We start from the raw sequence: 27,384 nt of genomic DNA, 5'->3' as shown, positions 1-27,384 counted from the left end.
TTGATTTAAAGGAGGCATATAGCTTTTATAAGGTAAACTAGAGAGAAAATGAATTCTTATGAGCAGAATGTATTTGTTAGCATTTATTGTTCCTCATTTTAGCAACAACATGATTGAAACAGCATTTATGATCAATTAAGTCATTTAAATAGCACTTTCTGAGCACTGAATAAGCCCTCTGAATTATAATATTTCTGAGAGAACAATGTTGGCTTACATGACATTTTCAAACGTTAATAACAATTTTGTGCAAACCAATGACTTTGTTTCCTCTTTGCCGTTTAGATAGTTACACAAAATATATATTTTTTAATATTCACATAGCATCACATTCAAAGGTTCTGTGCTTAGTGTTTTTAAGCAAAACATATGTTCATGTATTGATGTTTTGATTGTTCATTTTATATCACAACGCTGATAGTCATAATGGAACAAAATGCACAAACAAGTAAAAAAGTTAAATGTGTTTCTTTGACTAACTTTTACACAAACTTGTAAATGAGATATAGCATTGGCAACAATAGCCATGCATTTCTATTCTAATAAAAAAGGCACAAATGAAATATCAATAGGGAGTAATTCTGACACATATAAAGATAATAATGCAAGTTACTCTCAGTCAGTTATTTGGCACATTCTCATTAACTGAGATAATTCCGGATCTACATTCTCTAATGTCCGACTAGCCATTAGTCATTGGCTCATTAACAATCACAACATTAGCCCTCAGAGGCAGATTATATTTAGGTTTTTGTGCAAAATTAACATTTGCCTTCAACAGGTACCTCTGAAGGGATGACAAATGCACAGTACAAATCAGAACGCATCCAGTCATAAATCTGAGAATCTCCTTTCATAAAGGAACAATACCAGTAAATGTGAACACGGATTAAACAGAGCACTTCACTGCTGGAAGAAAAAATTAAAGGTTCACTGGGAATGGGATGTCAAATAATTAGCAAGATATCTATTCAGATGCTTTGCACCACTAAAAAAAGCCATTAAAAATTTCTTTCTGACTCCAGGACCACCAATCCTACACAACTATATTCAAAGATCCTATGACTTTTACAGTTACTTTACATTACTTTTCCAAGGCTAGAAATCACACTTTTAAAATTAGGCTACCTCATATATCTAGGTTTTCCAAGACAGTGGGAACCACTGGCCTAGAGTGCAGCAACTTACTCAGTAGCAATTTATTTTGTTTATCTTGGTTTGGCAGCAAAAAGTCATGTTGAATATCGGATTTAAAGGTGCTGTAATAGATTTCAGCCATTATGTTAACTTTCACCTTTTTGCTAACTTTCTCTAACCATATACCTGCTCTCCAAAATCCCAAAATCACACCCTATAAAGACACGTCAGTCAACCTGATGTCAGCGATCCCAAGCGATTCACAGGCAGACAGTGTTTCTGATTGGCTACAGAAGTGACTTTACTATTTTTACTGTTTACAGAGTCAAGGCTGGCAAATGATATCCCAAGAGACCTATTTCAGCGATATCTGTCCAACAGCAGGACATTTTGTGCATGGCATTCTTGCATTCTTCTTAAAATGTCCTGACTTTGTGGTGAATAAACACATTTTGGCACCTATTACTCATAACTCAATGCGAGAAAATACAATTTCAACAGTCATCTTTGTGCAATGCCATAAAAGACAGAGCTGTAAGTCAAAAACTTCAGGAAGGATTAAAAAAACAACAAGCATAAGATGAAAACATATGGTTAATTTGACACACAAGCATGATTTTCTCCATATTCTTACTAACACACCACACACTGACACTTCCTCTTCTTTTTTTCTACATTAGTCCCATTGCCCGCCACTTTGTCATTCTCCTTATTCTGTACAACAACACTTTCTGAACCTCTAGCCCGACTCTGTTCTGTCGGTCTATCCTCTGGAGATGAAGGGGTGCTTTGTTCTGAATTATCCAGCACTTCTCTCTGATATTTGTTTTTTTGAACGACACCCTTCCCACCACCTGGTTGCTTCCCCCTCCCTCCCCCAGCACCTGAGATCACGTTCTCTGCCTGCTGCTGGGCCTCCATTTCCGACAAGCTGTAGGCCAGCGCCATCTGCAGGTCTTCATCCTCCTCATCTACACCGGCTTCGGGGCAGTGGCAGAACGGGGCAGCGCTGTAGGAGCGTAAAGCGGGGTTTGGAGAGCTGTTGTTGGAGGGGCGGAGCAGTGGATGTTGGGATTGTCTGGGAGGCTGACCGGACTGCTCTCTATGACTCCGTTCCAGAGCTAAGGCAATCTCATCCTCCACACCTGGACACACAAACACAGCTGAATGACAATGTCTTTGAACCTGAACGCAAAAGTGTTGTGTTAATCTCTAAAATATTCAGAAAATTCACTTTTATAACCAAGCCAAATGGTTATGACTTACACATACCTTATATACATATACCTCATACATACATTCCTCATTTGTAAGTCGCTTTGGATAAAAGAGTCTGCTAAATAACTAAATATATTTAGTATAATAATGGAATACCATTATTTGTATTTTCCAGTTGTATGATCTTGTGATTTCCTACAAGTGTACACTGCTGTTCAAAGGTTTGAGGTCGGATAGATTTTTTAATGTTTTTGAAAGAAGTCTCTTATGCTCACCAAGGCTGCATTTAATTGGTCAAAATACAGTAAAAACAGAAATATGGTCTTTTGGTCTTATATTATTATTAAACGATTACAAAAAAATTATTACCATTGATGAGGACAGTTTTCAAAACCCCATCCTCCTCAACCTCTGTTCTCTCCTGACCATTTTCCTGGACCCTGAGGAAAGAAATGTAATGTTTACCAATAAATAGGAACTACATAAACAAAAAGTCATGCCTTTACATTATGACAAGGTATAAATCAACTTTTACCATTCTACATCAACTGCGATTTAATTACTAATTTAATCAAAAACAAACTTCATGTTTAATGTGTTCATATTTCTGCAGTGTATTGCATTGTTAAATTATACCGCAAATGGAACAAAGGTAACTGTAGACAAAATCAGTACAATGAGAAAAAAAAAACTGACTTTTTTGTGGTAATACGTTTTCCATTGACAATGCGGGTGGAAGTACAAACAGACTTGAAGTTTGCTCCTCCCATGCTGCCAATCCCACCCAATGAAGAAGAGAAGGAGGTGAAATTAGCTGTTGATCAGAAAAGAAAAAGAAAAAGCAGCTCTTAATAAACTGAAAATACAATATAAAGCAATTGGAACTATATTTTCATTTCAACAACATGCCTTGGAGTTTTTCCACCAAATTTTTAACAAAATTATCAAGATATATTCAGCAAAGTTTAACTAAATTAAGTAATAATCTGGGAGAAGACTGACCACAAATGCTATAATTATATAAAAAATAGCATGAAACCAGTTTAAAAACCAACCATTTGCTGAGGGGAAGGAGAAGAAGCGACTGGGCCCAAGCCTGGAGGAGGAGCTGTGAAACCCACTGTGCATTCCACCAAACGGGAAATCATCTAAAGGCAAAGTGAGGGAGTGTTGAAAAAGAGAGAGGGTTAAAGAGGGTAATGCTAAGTACACAATGCATGACTTTAGCCTCGCTTTTTGCGATCTAAGAGAAGCGCCAATTCGTCCCTGATACCCTGGAAATTAAATCGCCAGTGACCTATAGCCAATGAGAGAACAAGATACGGGGCAAGGGAAAGTTCAGGAAAGTTCTCTTTAATTAACTCCCCCCCTGAAAGTTTGTAGAGACCTCTTAGTGGGCCCCGGCCCCCTGGGTTTGAGAACCACTGGTGAAAGGGAAATTCTGACACTCAAAACACTCAAGATCAGCATATCTACCCACTCACTCCCCGAGAACCCACCAAAGAAGTCTGCGAATGGGTCCTGCCCTCCGAAGAACTCTCGAAACACCTCGTCTGGGCTGCGGAATGTGAAGGTGAATCCTGGGAAGTCATCGGCAAATGAAGAACCTCCAGAGCCTGTAAAACAGATGCAGAATACAATTATAATATCACATATGCACATTTAAAAATAAGACGCCATCGAGCAGTATGAAGTTCTCCTCACCTGAGCTTGGCATGTCCGATCTACCGTATCTGTCGTAAGCATCTCGCTTGCTTTCTTGAAAATTAGAAAAGAAAAAATGTAAACAAATGTAACACCATAAGTAACCTAAACCTTTCAAGTTATTTAATCATGAATAAAATTGCTGTAGAGTTCAAATTTCCAGTGTCCTACTGTCTGAAAGAACTTCATAGGCCTCTGCTATCTCCTTAAATTTGGTCTCCGCCTCTTCCTTGTTGTCTGGGTTTTTGTCAGGGTGCCACCGAAGAGCCAGTTTCCTGTAACTGTATACACAAACATAAACAAACATGAGTAAACTTAGCTTGACTGGCATCTCAAGATTGTGATGAAGTGACATACAGGGTCAAGGGTCATTCACATATGATACATTCTTGCATCCATCTTCTTCTATATAAACATCAGACTGACATATTAGACTGCTGTGATTCATATTTGATTTTAGCATCTTGCACCCATTTTTGAGGACCAAGTCAAGTTAAATATTGTCCTTTGTGAATGATCACTTTTTTACAACTCAGGCATCTCAGCTTGATCGTTCTATTTCATTTGAAGGAAAAGTAGAAAATAAAAACTAGTGGCCAAACTATAGAATCCATTAGTCTTATCTTCAGTAAAGTGTGTCTTGATGAATACTTTATGTCTCAAAATACCTGAGACTTCTCTTACATCTGTTAGAGACCTATTTAGTTAGCTACGTTCAATAACAACAATGCCAAAGGCCATCCCATGCTGCAAGCTACTGAGAAGTGAAGGCAGATTTAACGTACGCTTTCTTGATGTCATCTGGAGAAGCATTTCGTGACACTCCCAGCACATCATAGTAATCCACCATCGCGGCCTTCGGCTTAGTCCACCTGTTACTCACACGTGCAGAAGAGCAAGAAGTGTTTCTGAAACCCTTATGATTTGCAGAACTGTTGGGTGTCAGTTACAGTCAAGTTCACACAGTTCGGCATCTGTGATCATTCAAATCAAATCCCATGACAGCAAACATAACAAGTTCTTTATGTATCACATAATTAATAAGAGTTTATTTTATCAACTTTAATCTTCTAGTGGTAGGACTTTTAACAGGATTTCTGTTCATGTTCAGACGCAGTGCTATGGATGACAGCAGCTCAGTGAACTGTTGCTTATTATGACAGTTTATCACAAAGCGCTGGACTTTGATTAATTGACTGAACATAGACTGGTATTCCCCTGGAGTCTGGCCTGCCCATGTCTGGAACTCTCTGGAAACCCGACACAATGTGATGTTATTTCGAGCCCAAAGTGGAAAAGCAATTTGTGTGGGCCATATGGCCACAGACAACTGGTGCTGCTGAAACACAGTGATCATGACACACACACACAACTCCCTATAAATACAGCATTTCAGAGATCCAGCAATCCCTTTGGCCGCCCTATTATTATAACAGCCTTTACCTTTTTTAGAAGTGTATCCAGCCAGGAGGAGCCGTGCTTCTGTAAACAGGGCTGGGATATTTCGCTGAAGCTCTAGTCCGTCCAGACTCCCAAGACGCGGATCACAGGAACTGTACGCGTGGGTACGGAATTACGTCCGAATCAGCCATTTACCGTCGGCACACTGGTTTTCATTACTGCTTCAGCGTCAAACCGACACCCAGCTTCTGTATGCGTCTGTACTTCGCCCTGTGCCGCGAATGCGGTGCGTCACGATCAGCTGAGCTGCGGTCCGAAAAGTGTTTGTTTACGTCACAAGCCCCGCCCACCACTGAACCATGTGCCTAGCAGAAGCGCACGCCAGCCACACACAAGAAGTAGCCCATACACTAATCAGAATGAGCTAATGTATTTTGGTCTCAATAACAGTAACTCATGTATTTAATGTATTAATGGTGTTTAAAGAAAGATAACGCATCGCATCAGGCTCAGAATACTGAACGGAGTGTACTACTACTTTAACAAATGCCATAAAAACAGGAACTGCGCTAAAATATGGATGCTGACTTTGAAATAATATTTAAATTAGATGAATGAATAAAGCCTCTTTTTAATCTGCAAGATAATGCGTGCTATTCGCTTAAAGGCAGCAATGTTTAGGGATAGTCCACTCAGAAAATGAAAATATTGTCATCATTTACTAACCCTTATGTCTTCCAAAGCACATGTAAGAAGATAATAAAAGAAAAGCCTACACACAATTATGTTGAGAAGATGTCATATCAGTCTGTAAACTGACAGCTGATCCTGTTGTGGGTAAATTTCAGCAACCTGAAAATGCTGAAATAGAGAATATAATGAGATAAATAAATAAAAATGTAAAGCTTTAGGTTTAGTAAACTCTTTACCCAACATTTTCTTATTTATGTTTTTCTTTAAATTTCTTTAAGATGATAAGATTCCAGTGCTACTACTCTTCCAGACAAGTAATTTAAAATTATTTCCCAAATTACAAAGCATAGTAGGCCTATGGTTACCTCTATGTTTTACACCATTTCATAAGCATTTACTACAAAACACAGAGTTGGCGCAATCTTTTCAATGAACCTGCTGAATAGGTTCACACATCACACTAAACGATTCACTTCTTATTTTAAATTGTTTAACTCTTTTTTTTCTTTTTTTTTTCTTGATTCAACAACTCTCCTGTTGGTATCTTATTGAATTGCTCATGTCTGACTCAAAATTAACCAAGTAGCTGTTGTAGCAGTTTCAAATGATAAGTAGCTTTGAGTTCTTCTTAAAATGTTAAGATTAGGCTTACTCCCCATGTGACATTTTTTTATATTGTACAGTATATTTATACTACTGTATGTTTGATCATTTATATCTGTGTAGTAAAGTATATTTCAGTTTACTCTCTTGATAGTTTATGGCAATTCTTTTATAATAAAATGTAAAATTTGTTTACTAGAATTACCCAGAATGTGGTGAATCCACCGGAAGTGCTTGAGTGGTCATTAGTATGAACAATTACCGTTATATAAGCGTGGAATAAGCAAATCACCTGGTATCTCATGTGACAGGACAACTTGTATTTCTATATTTTAATAGAAGCAAATGGTATTCTGCACCTTTTAAAACAAAATACAAATATAGTGAATGTGTGTATCTACTCTACTGTATCTAGGTTTCTATGCGCTCCACATTAATAGCGAATGCGGTGTAGTCTGGTCATGTCTAAGTGTCTTTCTCTGTTCATCTAGTTTTCTCCCGTCATTCTGTAGCAGCTGTTGATATCAGTAATGACGGGTAAGTGGTGCTTTACACTCTGCTGTTAGATGTTTTCCTCACTTAACGGAGGCTGATCATTTCTACACAAATAGACAAGTTTCCTTTTCTGAAGTCTTTGACAATCTATTCATTGGACAGTCTATTCATAACTCGTAGGTCTTGGCCCTGAAAATTTTGTGGTGATCCTGTATTTGTGAGTCAAAAGCAGATCACTCTTTAAACTGGCCTTCAGGAATCAAGCTCACAGACATTAAAGGAACAATACAATCAAAAATGACAATTCTGTCATGTTTTACTCACCCTCATGTCGTTCCAAACCTGTACGACTTTATTTCTTCAACTGAACATATTTTGAAGAATGTTTCAGCAGTTTTTGTACATGCAATGAAAGTCAGTGATCAAAAACATTAGTCCACATTGACTTAATATGGACTGAAAAAAAAAACTTTTTCAAGATATATTGTCTTATGATAGCTGAATGATCCCTTTAAAGACAAACAAATAATATCATACTTTTTATCTTAATGCATAAAAGGAAAATGTAACAAATTGAAAACACAGAAAAATAACACTTTCAGTAAAATATAAAAAGTTTATTTTTATTATTTTGTCACTTCATCAACCACATACCACATATGGTAACACACGCCACAAGGTTAAAACTATTTTTGATTTTCTGATGTTGCATAGATGGTTTTATACACTGTGATACATTATTTTTTATTTTAGTTCTCGTAAGGCTTTATTTGAAAAATGTTGTTTTCTTTCCCTGAGGAACATGCATTCTGACAGAAAAATAAGTAAATATATCAGTTGGAAATCAGCATTTATAACTTACAATTAATTGCGATTTTAATCGACTAATTATGAATTGAAACCAAAACTTCAGATTTCATTTTTAATTATTTTTAATTATTTACTTAATTTCAAATTGACAACTATTATATTCTGTATGTCTGTTCAACTTACCCGTAAACACAAGACTGTGATCTTCTACCAGGAACATCAGGCCAGTCTCCTGCTGTCCAGAATCAGGTGGTTTGTCTTCGTCCGACATCTCAGGTGAGACCTGTCCACTATGGCTGTGAAGTACCAGTGGTGTAGCTCTCAGCATCACTGATGCACACAAGCCCTCACAGCACGTCAAGCTGCAAACCGTGTGAGGGACCCTAACCTACCCTACTCAACTGTTTAAGACAACCGCATGTCAACCAGAAACTCAAAACATCCTGACAAGCACATAGCGACGCATGAAAAACCAAACCGAGGAGTCCAGCAACCACGACGCAACACAAACAACCGTTCAGAAAACCTTGGCGAACACAAGTCAATACACAGGAAACCACCAAAAACATCCCGACAACCACATAGTGAAGCGATAAAAAACACTGACACTCACCAATAACATCCTAAAAATCACACAACAATGTAATGAAAACTTGCATTAGAAAATAAAACTTACTCTACAAACTATGAACTCTACAAAATAAAACTTACTCTATAACTATGTACAATATGTACAGTATTAGGTCCTGCTGTGTGATGCTCCATGTGACACTGTGAGGCTCAGTGTCTGGGCTTCTTTCTTCGGGGTTCCTCAGGCAGAGGCTCTTCACTGACGTCCACATGGATTCGTGGAGCGAAGCGTCTGCTGGTGGTGAAGCTCTCAGTGATCTGGACGCGTCCATCTGGCTGCTCTGTCTCCAGCAGTGAAGGGCAGTTGAGCGTCTCCCACAGCCGCTGCTTGATCTTCAGCCCCAGCTCAAGGCTGTAGCGATGCTGTCGACCACAACGTGTCTCCATCATGGGCTCCACAGAGCGGTAAATGTCCTGGTAGCTCTGTACGCTGCAGCCGTGGATGGAGACGGGCTCTTTCTGCTGACACAGAGGCACCGGACACACGTCCACTGAAGAGACTGAGGCTGCTGGACGGATGTCAGGAAGGACAGCAGCGTTCTTCAGATAGCGCTCTTCTAACCTGTTAGGTCTGTGAGCTTTGGCAGAGATGCAGCTGTAGGTGTGATCTAACCTGATTAAAGCTGCCAGCTGTGAAAGCTCACAGACCTCGTGAATGGAAGAGACGCCCTCCACCAAGAATCCCCTCAGGTGTGTGGGAAGAGCCCTGCTTCTTCTGGGGCGACGCTGCTCCATGAAGATGCCTAGAGAAACACTTCACAAATTACACAAATTGATGAAACTCACCAAACTGTAGAGTTGAAGACTTGTAGCGTGTGATCAGGCTTCAAGGCTTCTGGGACAGTTGTGTTGATTTCAAATATCAACTCAATTTCAAATATCAACTAAAGCTGCTGTTGCTGACATAGAATGTTGAGGCTCATTTAAATGTAAACAACACTTGACATCAGCAGTAAGTCAATTAGAGCAGCTTGAGCTCTATGTTTCATGCTCTATATGCTTCTCTATTAAAATGATCATCTTAATTTACACATATATATGTGAAGAGTTCAAATGCAAAAGCCTTTAAGTGCTATCTGAAATTTTCTTTTAAAATTAGCATTTTTATCAGGCTCTTATGTTTAGGTTCAGTAAATGTATAGGTCATTTTCTATGCAATTAAAGGTAAATAACTAAACATAAATATAGGAGCCTGATAAAAATGCTAATTTTTTTAAAGAAAATTTCAGAAGGCACTTAGAGGCTTTTGCTTTATATATATATTTTCTATGTATGTAGTGGTGCCTATTTAGGCCTATATGCGCTCCACATTAATAGCGCATGCGGTGTGGTCTGGTCATGTCTAAGTGTCTTTCTCTGTTCATTATATCATTATAGGAACTGCTCTATGTTAATAGTCCATACCACTAATTTTACTAATTGAGAAGTTCTGGCTTGTTGATGACTCTTAATAATGTCAGACTGAGTTCTAGCCTATTTAAGCGTGATCCTTTCTGTTTGTCTATAGAACATTCAACCGTTCTCTCCTTAAATATGTATTTTACATGGAGCATGATAATGATCCATAGATTTGCACTTTTAATTCTATTGTATGTTACAAATTATGTACTTTTTACAAATGAAATGAAAAGAAGTACTTTTACTAGATATATTTCATTGGGGTCTTCATATTTTAACACAAGTACTTCATTTGTGTACTTCACCCTGGTTGACTGCAAAAAAAAAGAAAAAAAAAAGTCCACAGTGGCAATGTTAAGCTTTTGCAAGCTGCTGCATGACACTAGGTGTCAGTATAACACTAGGTGTCATATATTCTTTCTTTGAGCTAATCACCATTTCATACATTTTATGGCTGTCTATAGAGAAAAATTTTATTTTTTTTCTATCAGCAGCTAATTGCACATGCTAACCAGCCTTACCTTGATCCCATGGTATCTCTATCGACTGCAATCCCAAAGTAACTGTGTATTCTATGTAGATTTGAAAAATGTGTGAAATGATTTTTTTTCCTTGAATGTGGCAAATTACAATAAATAAATAACTTAAGTGTACATACAGTAGAGTAATTAATCACATATTAATATTCATGAGATATCTCTCCAGATATTACAGACTTCCTTAATGCCTACTGATATTTTATTGCTGCCATGTGAGACATTTACTCTCTCTAACTCAAAATATATTTCCAATGCAATTTTAAATGCTTTAAAAACATCAGAAGAAGATATCTTAAATGGATTGATTTATCTTGGCAGCCTAATAATTTTTGTAGTCTAGGTATGGGCAACAATGAAGGCACAATAAATAATTCAACAAAAGGTGCTAAAAATATATGAAATAATTAAATATGAACTTGCTTAATCGTAAAATATTTTTCATAGAAGTATTACAGTATGTCTGAGACCAGAGAGAAAACATACAACAGAATAAATTCTACCTTTTATTATTCCAGTTTTATTAACATAAAACCAATTGTAATGCAGATTGAATTTCAAGTAACATTGTGTTACTAATTCTGCCTCTTTAATATTCTTCTCCCTCTTCCTCATCATCTCCGATGCTGTCAGTGCCCACTTCTTCATAATCCTTCTCCAGAGCTGCCATATCTTCTCTGGCCTCTGAGAACTCTCCTTCCTCCATTCCTTCACCCACATACCAGTGCACAAAAGCTCTCTTGGCGTACATCAGGTCAAATTTGTGGTCCAGACGAGCCCAGGCCTCAGCGATGGCTGTAGTGTTGCTCAGCATGCAGACGGCTCTCTGAACTTTGGCCAGATCTCCACCAGGAACCACGGTTGGAGGCTGATAGTTGATACCTACTTTGAATCCAGTGGGACACCAGTCAACAAACTGGATGGTACGTTTGGTCTTAATGGCAGCAATGGCAGAGTTGACGTCTTTGGGCACCACATCTCCACGATACAGAAGACAGCAGGCCATGTATTTACCATGACGAGGATCACACTTCACCATCTGATTAGACGGCTCAAAGCAGGCGTTGGTTATGTCAGCCACAGATAGCTGCTCATGATACGCCTTTTCAGCAGAGATCACAGGAGCGTATGTAGCTAGAGGGAAATGAATGCGTGGGTAGGGCACCAAGTTGGTTTGGAACTCGGTGAGATCCACATTCAGAGCTCCGTCAAATCTCAGAGAGGCTGTGATGGAGGACACGATCTGCCCGATGAGCCTGTTGAGGTTAGTGTACGTCGGACGCTCGATGTCCAGGTTTTTACGGCAGATGTCATAGATGGCTTCATTGTCCACCATGAAGGCACAGTCAGAGTGCTCCAGTGTGGTGTGGGTGGTCAGGATGGAGTTGTAGGGCTCCACCACCGCTGTGGACACTTGAGGAGCAGGATAGATGGCAAACTCGAGCTTGGACTTCTTGCCGTAGTCAACAGAGAGGCGCTCCATCAGCAGAGAGGTGAAGCCAGAGCCAGTACCTCCACCAAAGCTGTGGAAGATGAGAAATCCTTGAAGGCCAGTGCACTGGTCAGCCTGTTGGAGTAAATCATCTTATTAGAAATTATATTTTCATTATTATTAATGCTTCTAAGTCAAATTCATTTTGGACTCAAAACACTTTTTTATTTTGTATTTTTTATAGACCTCACCAGTTTACGGGTCCTGTCCAGCACTAGGTCAATGATCTCTTTACCAATGGTGTAATGACCACGGGCATAGTTATTGGCAGCATCTTCTTTGCCAGTAATTAGTTGCTCAGGATGAAACAGCTGGCGATATGTGCCTGTGCGCACCTCATCTGAAGAGGAAAAACAATGGAAAAGCCAAATTATCTAAATTCCTGTCCTTTTTTTATTCATAGTAGCAAATCAAAAGAAGAAGAAATCTTAATGGTCCAATAATTTCCATAAAAATGATTACTTCTTATCAGGAAATATATTTTGTAAAACTTGCTTTTCCAATATTTTGTAAAATGGTTTTCATGATCATTAAAATGGGTTATATTCCGTTTCTTAGGTTCAACTCACCAATCACAGTGGGTTCCAGATCAACAAAGATGGCACGTGGAACATGTTTCCCTGCTCCAGTCTCACTGAAGAAGGTGTTGAAAGAATCGTCTCCTCCTCCTATTGTCTTATCACTGGGCATCTGTCCATCTGGCTGGATACCATGCTCCAGACAGTAAAGTTCCCAGCATGCATTTCCCATTTGGGCCCCAGCTTGGCCAACATGCATAGAAATACACTCACGCTAAAAGAAGAAGGAGAGTCAAAATAAATTAAATATATGAATATAAGTGGCAGCTGTACATATTTTCGCTAAATACTCTAAACTAATAAGACATAGTAACATGTTAGCGCCTAATATATAACTTTTAATTAACTATTTAATATTTAACCGAGGGGGCCAGTTCTAAGCAAACTTCCAAAGGGAACCTCAAGGTGACTTAAAGTTATTTAAAATAAGACAAAACAAGCAATAAACATAAATAAAGAAATATTAAGATATTCCTTATTTTAATTACTGCTTTTAATAACTGTTTATTTCCTTTAAAGAATCAGGGTTCCCAAGGTCTAGGAAAACTATATATATATATTTGATATTCCTTATTTTAATTACTGCTTTTAATAACTGTTTATTTCCTTTAAATATATATATTTTTTTTTTTTTTTTTTTTTTTTTTAAAAGTATATATATATAAAGTAATTTAAATAAATAAAATCTTAAAATGTTATGGGCATTTTTAGTTTAATGAATTACATTTTTATTTAATGAATGTAAATATTTCCTAGTTATGCCAAACAAACTTGTTTATCGTATATTTAATTATTTTAATTACAATTATTTTAGTTAATTTTTTTTTATATACAGAATCTACGCTGTAGAGTAAAATAAGTTTTAAAGAGAAAAAAAGGGCTAGGGGGTCTTTAGTTTTGTTGTAGCCAGTGTGGGGCCTTGAAGTCAAAAGGGCTGAGAACCACTGAACTAAATGTTCTTTTGTTGTATCGAATCCATCTTATTTTTCCTGTAAGAGTGGGCGCGGCCATTTATAAATTTAATATGTCTGGCTTCCGATGTCATCCGCTTCCAGCTATTTTTAGCAGTACAAAACAGCTTGTTTTGCTGCTTGATGTTGCAAATTGATGTCTTACCACATTATTTTAATGAATTATCTTAATTATGAACACGCTGGTTTGTAGTGCAAACAATTATACTGTTTACGGCGCCGTGTTATTCTTCTTGTTATTTCCCTACAGTGGCTAATGAACCGGACATCTCGCACATTCACAGAAAAACAGCTTACTTCCACTTTTAAAAATAAGTTGGATAAGAAATTTATATAGTCACGTCTGTTATTTTACTCTTTAACATGCTTGACTGAGCTCACCCAAAGCTCAGTACTGTGACAACTTTATGCATTTTCCTAAGCTTTTGGACCTATTGTTTAATAAAGAACTCTTTTTTTTTCTAATTACATTTACATGCATGTTTACCCTCAGTACAGAAGAAGAGACTGAGTGTGTTCCTTTGAGGCCTCAGTCCATCCCCTCCCTGTCCCAGCTGTACACTCTCCTTTGTGTAACACAGAGATATCTCTCTCAGGGCCTTTCACTAGAACTGTTATATCTATTATTCTGCTATGCTTCAGATTTTGACATTCAAAATCTCATCTTCTACCAATGCCTCTCTGTATGTCATAAAGGCATGGATGTCTTCAGCCTCTGAGTAACAATTGCATGTCTCATGCTGTAGTTCCCCTTTCCTCCTCTTTAGCTGACTGAGTTTCAGTGAGCTATTTTGGCTCTGCAGACCCACCAAACATCGATAAATGTTATATCCAGAAAAGGCAAAGTACTGGAGTCTCCTGCTGACATGTGTCATAGTCTGGGATCAGGCTTTGAAGGCCGTGGCCACATCCTCTGTATAATGAAAGGCCAGCTTTGTGTCTGAAGCTCAGGATGGCTTAATGCTTTACATCTGATTATTTTTATAAAACGGTTTCAATAGTTTAACTACAGTGCTGCTAACTTTGTCTTCCACACAAAAATAATACATTCATGTAAAAGAATGTTTAGACTAGAGTTTACTGAAATCTCTTATCATGCCTTAAATGCACAAAATGTGAAATAATGCACATATGAGCATTTTAATGGAGTGATGTAGAAAAAGATTAGAATTAAGAATCGATCAAGCGCTATGAACTTACCATCTTGTCAGATTTCCCTTCAGGCCGACTTGAGGATTCGGAAAGAGAAGGCAGATGTAGAGAAGAAAGGAGAGGTGGGGTTTTTATAGAGAGGGAAGAGGGAGGAGGAAGAGAGGGGGTTAGCAGGAAGTGGGATCGCCTGTAAGAGTGATGATAGTCATTCAGAAGGGCCGTCCTCCCTACACAAGCTTAGTCTAGCTCCCTCTTGGGACTTTTAGGGCTGTGAAAACCATCTGGCCCCATTACCAGCTTTTTGGGCATTCGATAATGCTAAAAGCCAGGAAGGAATTTTATGGACTATATGTCAAAGTTCTCCACGGTCATGTGTTAAAGTTGCATAGCAACTGTAGGAAAATCGATATCTTGACTCTTTGTAATATAATGCTTACAGCAGGATTCTGAATTCTTTGTGATTCCTGCATGAAGAAAAGCAAGTTTAAAGGCTTCAGGGTGGAAGTGTCATTTCATATCAGTAATTACTTCACAAGTCTTTTGTGTGTAAAAGACAATTTTTGTGTCGAAGTACCTCAAACATAGCCCTATATTTGAAAACAGATATGTGTTTATCTGTTTCTCTGTTTACAAAGCATATATAAAGCACTATTGACTAAGATTTTCTATATACATGGTTTTTGCTATACAGAAAGCGACACACAGGGCCAGTTGTCATCAGACTTTAATTTCTGTGCTACAGTGATAATGAAAGCAGAGACATTATCCAGCCTCTCACAGTGATGCCCAGTGACATGTACAAACAGCTGAATCATGAATAACAGCTATAGCAGTTGGTCATTTTTGTGCTGCGTAGACACCGGTGGGGGGAAGGGTGTCTCCCTGGAAATGGTTTTGCATGAAGGCCTTTATCACATTTGCATGTGCAAATATATTCAGATTTTAAACAATGAAGTAGATATGTATTGTGTATTTTTATAGGGTTTTATGTAACACATTTTTAGAAAGAACTTGTCACCACACATTTTACTGCTTCTACTATTGCTTTGACAGTTAATTTTTTCTTTTTTTTTTTTTATAGATTTGACTTTTGCATAAGACATACAAAAACAGAAAAAGAATTAGGAACATAATGTTAATGCATTAACATTAGCTATCATGAACAAACCATAAACATTTCATGAACTAACAATGTAAGCTATAACACTATTTACTAATCGAGGTTAATTTAAAAAAGATTCTTATTAATCATATGCATGTTAATTTATTAATAAATTCATTAATTAATATTTTATGTTAGCTATTTGCATTAACTAATGTTAACTCATAGAATCTCATTATGAAGTGATACCAAATAATATAAAGCTCCCAGAAACACTAAAATGCTGCATTTTAGAAGATAAAATTAATATTAGATTACCCTGAGGTTATAAACAATCTGCATTTAAAATTCCACACCGTCCTCATCATCTCCGATGCTGTCAGTGCCGACTTCTTCGTAATCCTTCTCCAGAGCTGCCATATCTTCTCTGGCCTCTGAGAACTCTCCTTCCTCCATTCCTTCACCCACATACCAGTGCACAAAAGCTCTCTTGGCATACATCAGGTCAAACTTGTGGTCCAGACGAGCCCAGGCCTCAGCGATGGCTGTAGTGTTGGTCAGCATGCAGACGGCTCTCTGAACTTTGGCCAGATCTCCGCCAGGAACCACGGTTGGAGGCTGATAGTTGATACCTACTTTGAATCCAGTGGGACACCAGTCCACAAACTGGATGGTGGGTTTGGTCTTAATGGCAGCGATGGCAGAGTTGACATCTTTGGGCACCACGTCTCCACGATACAGAAGGCAGCAGGCCATGTATTTACCATGACGAGGATCACACTTCACCATCTGATTAGACGGCTCAAAGCAGGCGTTGGTTATGTCAGCCACAGATAGCTGCTCATGATACGCCTTTTCAGCAGAGATCACAGGAGCGTAAGTAGCCAGAGGGAAATGAATGCGTGGGTAGGGCACCAAGTTGGTTTGGAACTCGGTGAGATCCACATTCAGAGCTCCGTCAAATCTCAGCGAGGCCGTGATGGAGGACACGATCTGCCCGATGAGCCTGTTGAGGTTGGTGTACGTCGGACGCTCGATGTCCAGGTTTTTACGGCAGATGTCATAGATGGCTTCATTGTCCACCATGAAGGCACAGTCAGAGTGCTCCAGGGTGGTGTGGGTGGTCAGGATGGAGTTATAGGGCTCCACCACTGCTGTGGACACTTGAGGAGCAGGATAGATGGCAAACTCAAGCTTGGACTTCTTGCCGTAGTCGACAGAGAGGCGCTCCATCAGCAGAGAGGTGAAGCCAGAGCCAGTACCTCCACCAAAGCTGTGGAACACCAGGAAACCTTGGAGGCCAGTGCATTGATCACATTTTGAAAGAAAGGAGAAAAAGAGCTTACCAAAAAGACTACAATACACAAATTTCAGTCATTTTTACATTATTACAAACTTATAAATTAGACTGAAAAGTATTACCAGTTTGCGAATACGGTCCAGAACTGAATCAATGATCTCCTTGCCAATGGTGTAGTGTCCCCTGGCATAGTTATTGGCAGCGTCTTCTTTTCCAGTGATGAGTTGTTCTGGGTGAAAGAGCTGGCGGTAGGTGCCGGTCCGTACTTCATCTACATTCAGAGAAGGCAGTTTCAATCTGATTTTTTTTTCTTTCAATTCACTAAAAGGACATCATTTTTAGTATTCTCATGTACATGCTATTTAAAGCATTTTTAAGTCCCATACCAATCACAGTGGGTTCCAGATCAACAAAGATGGCACGTGGAACATGTTTCCCTGAAGCCGTCTCACTGAAGAAGGTGTTGAATGAATCATCTCCTCCTCCTATTGTTTTATCACTGGGCATCTGTCCATCCGGCTGGATACCATGCTCCAGACAGTAAAGCTCCCAGCATGAATTACCAATCTGTGCTCCAGCTTGGCCAACATGGACGGAAATGCACTCACGCTGCAGATTGAGAATTGTTTACTTACTAAATATATGAATACTGAAATAATGTGTAATTGAAAAAAAGTTGATATGTGTTACCATGTTGTATTTTGTCTTCCAGCCGATGCTCAGGGTTCGGAACGAAGCTCTAAATGTGTCAAATTCTGACACAGAACATTTATTTATACCTGGAGCATCATGCGGTTACAGTGTTCTTTGTAATCGGAGAAGCCACTGATGTCGATACTATCTTCAGGCTGAAAAAGGAGGAAGACAAAAAGAAAAATGAGGTTAGCACCTCCTACACTCATAGGAATAGTTCATTGTTAGTGCAAGGTATGAATTTGAATAGACTGGTGAACAATATTACAAAAAGCTCCTTTGATCCTCTGGGGAGCATTCTGACAAAAGCACAGCTGAGCAAACTTTATGCCTTTACATGTGCAAAATCTTGGTTCATGTATTCTCAACACAAAGAAGCATATATCTAAGAAAGAATTTTTAGGTTACTCATGCATAGGAACCACTTTCATGAATTAATAATGGCTCCTCTTATTACAGAGAGTAATGTGATATCCTCTCTGTGTGCTCTGAATGAGGTTTGTTGCAGGAGAGTGAAAAATAATACAATAGTTGCTCAGATTGACTTGTATAGATACTGAGAACTATATACCTTAAATTTTTCTTTTATGTGGCTTCCTGAAAATTGCAAAAAAACACAGTGCACATCCTTTTTCTTGTAACCCTAGCCTGAGTATCTGCTGCTCAGACAAAGCCTGTTTGCATGTGAACAGAATTAAAGAGGATTTTATAGTTCTTAATTTATCAATTTCATGTCTCTGTGACTAAATGTATCTGTTTACAAAAGTGCCTTCAAATCAAAACATGACTGTACAGGGATCACTTTACTTCAGAAGTAAGACTTTTACTCTTAATGTGTGTGTAGAATATTAAATTTCACCGTTTTATGTTCTGCTTCCAGCTTTCCTCTGGCATGTATTGTTATAAGCTACAACCAAACAGCAACTTAAAAAAAAAACAAGCAAAAAAAAAAAAGTATGTAATTAGTCACATATTGTTTGGTAAATTATTTCTTCGTTCTACAGATAAATATTGACTCCATATGTCGGCTTTAATGTTAACTTTTACTTTACTCTAAAGATGGGATAAGTTTTTATACTAGCCCCTAGTGGTTGTAAAATGTAAACGACAAACATTGCAATTGGAATAAACAATTTTACAATTTGACCAGGAGATGGCAGGAAAACCTTTTAGCAGAATTTTTCATTTAGCGTAGTAAAGGTTTCAAGTTTACTGCATGGTTAATTGTCATGGAATATGCAAATCCAATAAGGTAAATTTTCTACATTTCTGTTAATTTCCCTAAAAGATCTGAATAAACGTCTCCCTTGTACATCTCAGAATTTAATAGCACTATTGACATTTCTGGTGTTGGATTTGTTCTGTTACTGTAACTATGACTTGATGAACCTGTTTCCTCATCTGCTTGACTGATAAGTTAGGGCACTTTAAGCTGTTTATTTATTTACAGACAGAACAAATCAGATGTCTATTTGCTAATAGCATCTGACTGCTTACCACATGGTGTTATTTGTAGCACTGGTGAAAAAAAAAATACATTATTAATTGACAGACCAAATAGAACACAACCAAAAGTCTTTAAAAATCTATCTATCTATCTATCTATCTATCTATCTATCTATCTATCTATCTATCTATCTATCTATCTATCTATCTATCTTTTTTTTTTTATTTTTTTTTTTTTATATATCTTATTTCTATCTATCTATATCTATATATATATATATATATATATATGTGGGCCAGACGAGTGTCCAAATGAGTAAAAGCTGTGGGGAGATGTGCACTTTGGAGCAAACTCTTGCAACTAGCTTAAGAGAGTGTAATTGTTATTCTACTTCACCAAAAAGCTAAATATTTAGCAAATTCAGGATTCATGTTTCTGAAGATAACTGATCCATTGTGCATTGTGGCAAAACCACCACTAGGGGACAGTATAAGTCATGCTGTTTAGGGAAGAGTCTCAAATGTAGTGAGAAGAACTGCATGCAGACCCAAATTTACCATGTTAAAAACTGCATGGATATTAAGACATTATTAAAAAAGAAAGAAAAGAAATAAGCTGACCACTATATGGATTTTGGATTGATGAATGAATAAATATGGCAATATGAACTGTATACTACAAATCCCAGTACACAGAAATTGGGATATTGGGTAGTGGGACAAAGCATTACCAAAGACTGGAAAGTTTAAGAATTAGTCATTGAAAAATTGATAATGAAGTTTATATATATATATATATATATATATTATATATATATATATATATATATATATAATATAATATATATATATATATACAGGTCCTTCTCAAAAAAGCATATTTGAAAAAGTTCATTATTTTCCATATGGTAATGATAAAAATGATAACTTTGCTATATTTAGATTCATTGCACACCAAACTGAAATATTTAGGTCTTTTATTGTTTGGACTGATGATTTTGGCATACAGCTGCATGAAAACCCAAAATTCCTATCTCAAAAAATGAGCATATTTCATCCGACCAATAAAAGAAAAGTGTTTTTAATACAAAAAAAGTCAAGCTTCAAATAATTATGTTCAGTAATGCACTCAAACTTGGTCGGGAATCACTTTGCAGAAATGACTGCTTTCAATGCGGCGTGGCATGGAGGCAATCAGCCTGTGGCACTGCTGAGGTGTTATGGAGGCCAGGATGCTTCGATAGCGGTTTTTAAGCTCATCCAGGAGTGTTGGGTCTTGCGTCTCTCAACTTCTCTCACAATATCCCACAGATTCCTATTCAGGTCAGGAGAGTTGGCAGGCCAATTGAGCACCGTCAATACCATGGTCAGGAAACCATTTCCAGTGGTTTTTGTGAGCAGGTGCCAGGTCGTGCTGGAAAAAAAAATCTTCATCTCCATAAAGCTTTACAGCAGATGGAAGCATGAAGTGCTCCAAAATCTCCTGTTAGCTGCTGCATTGACCCTGCCCTTATAAAACAAGTGGACCAACACCAGCAGCACATGGCACCCCAGACCATCATGACTGTGGGGTACTTGACCAACTGGACTTCAGGCATTTTGGCATTTCCTTCTCCCCAGTCTTCCTCCAGACTCTGGAACCTTGATTTCCGAATGACATGCACTAAATTATTGCTTTCATCCGAAAAAAAAAAGTACTTTGGACCATGAGCAAACAGTCCAGGCTGCTTCTCTGTAGCCCAGGTCAGGCGCTTCTGCCGCTGTTTTGGTTCAAAAGCCACAAGCACGGTGGCTCTGGATGTTTCTACTCCAGACTCAGTCCACTGCTTCCGCAGGTCCCCCAACTGGAATTTACTTCTCCACAATCTCCTCAGGGTCGGTCACCTCTTCTCGTTGTGCAGCGTTTTTTGCCACACTTTTTCCTTCCCACAGACTTCCCACTGAGGTGCCTTGATACACGCACTCTGGGAGCCTATTCGTTCAGAAATTTCTTTCTGTGTCTTACCCTCTCGCTGAGGGTGTCAATGATGGCCTCCTGGGTTAACCTCTTACCCATGATTGCGGGTTTGAGTAATGAACCAGGCTGGGAGTTTTTAAAAGCCTCAGGAATCTTTTGCAGGTGTTTAGAGTTAATTAGTTGATTCAGATGATTAGGTTAATAGCTCGTTTTAGAGACTTTTCATGATATGCTAATTTTTTGTAGGAAGTTTGGGTTTAACATGAGCTGTATGCCAAACACATCAGATTAAAACATTACACCTGAATTAAGGTTTGCCAACAGTTACGTCCTCACAAGCAGTTGGTGTTCCAATAAATATATGAAAGTTTAATTTTTATCATTACATTATGGAAAATAATGAACTTTTTCACAATATGCTTATTTTTTGAGAAGGACCTGTATATATATATATTCTTCAGTTATTTTTTTGTGAGGACATGTATTTATATTTTTTCTTGAGTGCTGTATATTTGTGATAGAATAATAATCCTGTTTCCAGGCTCACAATTCAGCTGATGAAATTAGGCAAAGAATCCACTAAGCAGTGGCCAACAGGTCTCAGACCATCACAAAGAAATATGTTGGGCAACAGATTTACAGCCATCAAGGTCAGCAAGCCCAAAGTGACGTCGTACCTCTTTCAATGTCCTAATTAATCACTAGAGTGACCTTAACCCTGTAGCTCATACACACACAGAGGAATGAATTACACTTTGATTAAGGTTTGCCACAGTTACGTCCTCGCAAGCAACCCTGGGTGTCATGCTCACAGTGTATTTGATTGGCTTTCATGCATTACCTATTTATTCAGAGTTTTTAGTAGCTTACTTTTCCCAAAGTGAATATGAAAGACTTTTAGTTATTTTTGACAAGATGCATTACATTTTCTGCACACCTATGAGCATTAACTCTCCATATAATCTGTTCTGTGTCTTTTGCAGAAATGGGCTTCACTAGGATGATATATATTAGCAGAGTAACAAACGAAGTAAAAACAGTCATAAATAATGCAAAATTTAGAGTAGGAAAAAACGTCACTTATTTACAGTACGATGAAACAGGCTGTGTGATTAAGAAATTATATTTCTTATGTAATCTAATTAAGAATATTTCCTATGCTGGATTTAGATGGAGCCCCTGGGCGATGAAAACCCTAAAACACAAATGGTGGTGTGAAACTGGCAATGGCATTCAGCTGTTAGCTGATTACATTGATTCCATTTATTTGTGACCATTTTCCAGTCACTTCACTCCTGAAGGTGAGTATTTCATCTCTATATAAACACTTTGGACTCCTGTGCCCTTCGGTAAGCTTTGAATCTCACTAAGAATGCAGATTGGAAATCGCAAAGCGTTTCGGGATAATCAATATTGACACGGATCAATGTAAATAATTATTGACTTAATTCATTAACACACTTCACTTCCCTCTCATTCACTTAGGCAATTAGAATATGAAATGCCAACATAGCGTATTTAGTAAAATATATTTACACATCATCTATCTGAGAGTTGTAATTGAGGGATTTTAATAACAATTTAATTTTAATTGAATTTGGATGTGGATGTGGTTTTGGTCTTGATATTATTAATCTTCAGAAGTAGAAATAGACACTGTTAGTGTGGAATTCAGATTCTTTGATACAGGTTTAGGATCTTATGTATCTTAAACATGCCAGTTGTCAATTTGTTGCTTTCTATCTATGGTTGACACTCTCTTTAATCTGTTAATCATTACTGGTAGAGCACTAGAGCTCATAGCATCGTTCAGAAGAGAACATTCACATGATGTTTGCATAATGAATTGAAAATGAACGTTCATATAACCAAGGAAAATATTTTAAAATATTACAAAAATTTTGAGATGGTGGCTACATGAGGAATAATCTAAAACCAGGTTGTTAGGCTCGAGACATCTGTTCTTGATGTGAGTTTTTGTTTGTGTGATTTAAGGGTTGTGGTTTTGACCATTTCTATGGTCAATTACAAATGGATTTACAGAATTTCTAGCATGGTTTAATCCTGTGACAGTTAAGCATGCTGGTAATTTATGGGCCATGTCTTAATGTGAGGTTTGATAGGGTCTAATTGGTGGATTAAGGCCTTTTAAAACAAATTAAGACTGATGGGATTATGTGGCTGTGAGGGAGACGAGTCAAAACAGGAGCCACAGCACGAGTTAGGGGTGTCAGTGGCAGGGGGAATTAGTTGATTAAAGCAGTCCAGGAGGAGGAGTAGGGTCGTGATTTATTCCTGCTAGTGGGTGGTGGAACATTTGTGTATTCTTCAACACTGTTGTCAGAGTGAGAGTGAAAAGTCCTCATCAATTTGTACCCATTATCATGTCAATAGACTAAGAAGGGTTGGGCATAAACAGATGCACTCACACACACTTCTGTTCCCTCCATCTGTGTGAGTTTCTGAAATAATTCGGTCTGATATGAGATTCTTTCCCTGGCCAACATTCTCTCTCTCTTTCTTTCCTCTCTCTGCTGTCTCTCACACACACACACACACACACACACACACACTCCAGAGTCTTACCGTAAACCTTATTAATTTTCCTGAAACAGTGACACAGACAAGCCCTCATGTTGATTAAATGGATGGACAGCATTGGAACACCAGGACTTTGCTACTGTTGCTTATTTTAGCAGAAAACAAGTAATATTATGCAAGAGCGTGGGTGTATCTAAAAACACTAAATGTATTGCAAATGTTAATCTACAAATAGTTTTTAACTCAAGGTCACAAGTAAAAATGCTCTAGGTTGAGTTTAGCCCAGCTGGACTCCAAGATATCACCAATACTTCATATTTGCTCATTTCAAGGATTTCAAAGGACATTTTCATGCTAAATTTAATTAGAGAAACAGAAATAAACATTTCTAGATATGCAAAACAGAGAAAAAGACTTGAAAATCAGTTGAATCCTTAATCAAAGTGCATTTTAGCCAAATTCTGAACTTAATCTTCTGGTCTCTATTACTGACACTTTATATAATAAAAGACAGATTATATATTCTATAACGCTGGCTATGCTGAGAGCCTTTAATACCTCATGCGCACTTTAAGTTCTCTGTGATTTGTTTTCATTGACCTGTAAACAATACCAGGTGTTAAAATGTCAACCATTTCAAAAGACAAATGACAGTCTGTCCTTTGATGCGTATCCATTGAGGAATTCTGCACCTACCCAGGGCCCATTGAAGAGTCACACTGCAGTATGGCTCTGTACCAATGCAAACAGCATAAACAAACAAACTCAGAGACACAAGTTATATTTGTGGGTGAGGCCGTATGATTTCATAGAGCATTCATTGTCATTTAATTCTTTATTCAAAAGACCATTTTAGATGATCTAACTGCTGCTGAATAAACATGAATGAATGAATAGAAAATAATCCCCATTCAAGTTTTCTTTGTGTGTCAGGAAAAAAGAAAGAAAAACAGTTGATACTGTGCTTATATATTAATCAAACAAAGGACTGTTCAACTATTATATTATATATTATATTATACTTTATTTATTACTAAATTATTAGACTAAATTAAAAATGAGTTTTGTTATTGTAGCTCAAATAGTGTGGGGCTACATTAACAAGGTCACAGGTTTGATTTTTAAACCAATAAAATGTGTACTAGAAATGTATTGTAAGTCACTTTGGAGCATCTGTCTAATGTTTAAATGCAAATCCATGTCTTGGTATTTCAGTTGCATATACATTCCAATTCAATTGTATTTGTATTGTACATGCTTTATGTAAAATGTTTTTGTGTTGCTAAAAGGCATTAAACTAGGCATTAATCAGTGCTTGGAAAGGACATATTAATCATTCTATAGGAACAGCAGGACATTTAACTAATGCATGACCAGATGTACACTTTAGCAGTGCTGCAGTGTTTTAATTAGTCCAATTGCAGCGAATGTTCAACCCTCTACACCACAGCATTTAAGGGTTAAGCATCATGATAAATGGTTTCTTCCATTGAATACAGGCTTTTGGCTGTACTGGGGCTAATTTTGGCTGCGTTCCCCCCAGTCCCCCACCTCCTCCCTCATGTCACTCCGGGGTCGGTCAGTGAGACGATAATTGAGAGATTCCCAAACAGTAATCTCATATCTGTCTGATTGACCTCAAGTCCTATTCAGTAGAAAGCAACCAAGTGACATCTGTTGACTCTGCTTGAAAAGGACATCGCAGGCTGCATTTGTTTAAGTGGCTGTACAGCCTTTGTGATGGCAGTGTCCCCTGCATCTATAAAAATGATGTGCAGTTAAACACTCCAGCTTGTTTTCAGAGGTGGCTTTAGCTTGTCTTGATGCTAAGTGGGCCATTCACAGGGAAACTAATTGAGTCACACTTTATACAAAGAAATCTTAACATTTATCAGACACATAGGGAAAAAAACCCACCAAGATATACTAGTAGTTCATAACTATTGTGCACTTAACAATGCAAGTGTCCAAGAAAATCATATTTGAACAAAAAAGGTGGTGAAAACCTGTTGTTTTTACATTTTAATTGCAATATATACATCAAAATAGCTTGTACTTTTTATTCAAATTCTGCATTTATTTTTTAATCTTATTAAGGCTGATAGAAGTGTGAATAACAAATTGAAAATAGTTGGTATAATGTGCTTTAGCATAGTGGTCGCATTTTAGAATGTGTGCGCCTACATATGTGTGAGACACCTGAAGGATGACCTTCCCAGTTTTGACTCCAAACGTGTTGCAACCGTTCCTCAATAAATCATCCATCTTAATCAAAGTAGAACCCTCTTCCATCACTAAAGCAGAGCGGCGAGTCCAATTCCACTACACAATGCGGCATAATGGAACTATTTATTTCCATAATGTCGCATTGTCACTGTGATGTTGCACCCTCGGGATGATGACGGAGAGGTGGAGGGATCGAGGAGAGGTGAGGAAGTGCTAGAACAGAAAGGGTGGGGGGTGGGATGGGGGGGTTCTAATTAGCGAATGAAATTTCATGTTGGGCTCCATAGGAGATAAATTAGCTTTTGACAGCTCCTCGCTTTCAGCTTGTCAGAACCTCTGACAGAACGGCCAGTTAACGGATTGCTAATTCCTCTTTTAGGCCCTACCGGTTCGGACTGCTGTACACAACCAAGACCATTTCCTGAATGGCCTGCTGCTATATGTAGCAGTGGCAACATGCAACTTTACATATATGTGGTTATACCAACCCGATCCCATGCAGAAAATTTTACTATTTTAGGAGGTGCCAATTTTGTATGAATCTGTACAATTTGAGTTGTACAAAAACACAGAGTAAGCTTAATGAAAGTCATGGGGAGTAACCATCATAGGTGTTCATACATTCACTTTTCTAAATTTCTAAATTACCTAAAATGTCTGGGATTTGGCTTTGTTTGCCTATTGATGCGCTGTCTACAGTCCTCAAAATTTTTATTGACGTATTTGCATTGCTTTGACCGTTCTCTGTAGATTAATTTCTTGCACTCCATGATTGGTTGATTTTGTACAATGCCTGCATGCTATTGGTCAAACTACTTTTCATTCATTACCTTCAGCAAGTATGAAAACAATAGGATAGGTTAATTCCGGTACAGGTCAGCTTAATATCCGCAAAATCATTTTGAGTATTTGAGTGATGACTGTTGATGATTAAACTTATTAGGAAACTTAAAATTTACATTGTCCACGTAGAAAAAAAACGGAACTAGAAAATCTAATTTAAACCTGGAAATAAACGTAAGGTTTTAGGGGGGTTATTTTTTTTTAAAGAATTTACACTTTTTTTTTTTTTTTAAAAAGTGAAAAGAAATGTAATTACTGGACACTGAAAAATATATAATATTCTGCACTATTTTATATCACTTATCATAAACTTGATAGTAACGTGATAGATTACGTGAACTCATATAATGTACATTAATTATACATGTACAGTAATTATGTACATTTTTAAACTTTTTTTAACCTTATATATATAATAATATATATTATATATATATATATATATATATATATATATA

At 37.6% G+C, this 27,384-nt stretch overlaps 3 protein-coding genes across 3 annotated transcripts; all 3 read right to left on the bottom strand.

Moving 5' to 3' along the window:
* Positions 1–70: 70 nt before the first annotated feature.
* Positions 71–5,788, bottom strand: LOC122146093 (dnaJ homolog subfamily B member 6-like). Its single transcript, XM_042763407.1, has 9 exons — positions 5,503–5,788; positions 4,845–4,931; positions 4,231–4,340; positions 4,060–4,113; positions 3,855–3,971; positions 3,411–3,503; positions 3,052–3,169; positions 2,725–2,795; positions 71–2,282 (listed from the first exon to the last, which is right to left on the bottom strand). The coding sequence occupies exons 2-9, from the start codon at positions 4,907–4,909 to the stop codon at positions 1,771–1,773; spliced, it is 1,140 nt and encodes a 379-aa protein (XP_042619341.1). The 5' UTR covers positions 4,910–4,931; positions 5,503–5,788; the 3' UTR covers positions 71–1,770.
* Positions 5,789–11,118: 5,330 nt separating this feature from the next.
* LOC109090684 (tubulin alpha chain-like) lies at positions 11,119–15,010 on the bottom strand. Its single transcript, XM_019104514.2, has 4 exons — positions 14,867–15,010; positions 12,687–12,909; positions 12,309–12,457; positions 11,119–12,192 (listed from the first exon to the last, which is right to left on the bottom strand). Exons 1-4 carry the CDS (start codon positions 14,867–14,869, stop codon positions 11,215–11,217), a joined length of 1,353 nt encoding a protein of 450 aa, XP_018960059.2. The 5' UTR covers positions 14,870–15,010; the 3' UTR covers positions 11,119–11,214.
* Positions 11,119–18,024, bottom strand: LOC109090685 (tubulin alpha chain-like). The gene is made up of 5 exons (XM_019104515.2): positions 17,911–18,024; positions 17,607–17,829; positions 17,343–17,491; positions 16,277–17,237; positions 11,119–11,231 (listed from the first exon to the last, which is right to left on the bottom strand). The coding sequence occupies exons 1-5, from the start codon at positions 17,911–17,913 to the stop codon at positions 11,215–11,217; spliced, it is 1,353 nt and encodes a 450-aa protein (XP_018960060.2). The 5' UTR covers positions 17,914–18,024; the 3' UTR covers positions 11,119–11,214.
* Positions 18,025–27,384: the final 9,360 nt, after the last annotated feature.

This window comes from Cyprinus carpio, chromosome A9, assembly GCF_018340385.1.
Source record: "Cyprinus carpio isolate SPL01 chromosome A9, ASM1834038v1, whole genome shotgun sequence".
Lineage (NCBI taxonomy): Eukaryota > Metazoa > Chordata > Actinopteri > Cypriniformes > Cyprinidae > Cyprinus > Cyprinus carpio.
The sequence above is the reverse complement of the archived record's forward strand: the minus strand, read 5'-3'. Positions and strand labels throughout refer to the sequence as shown.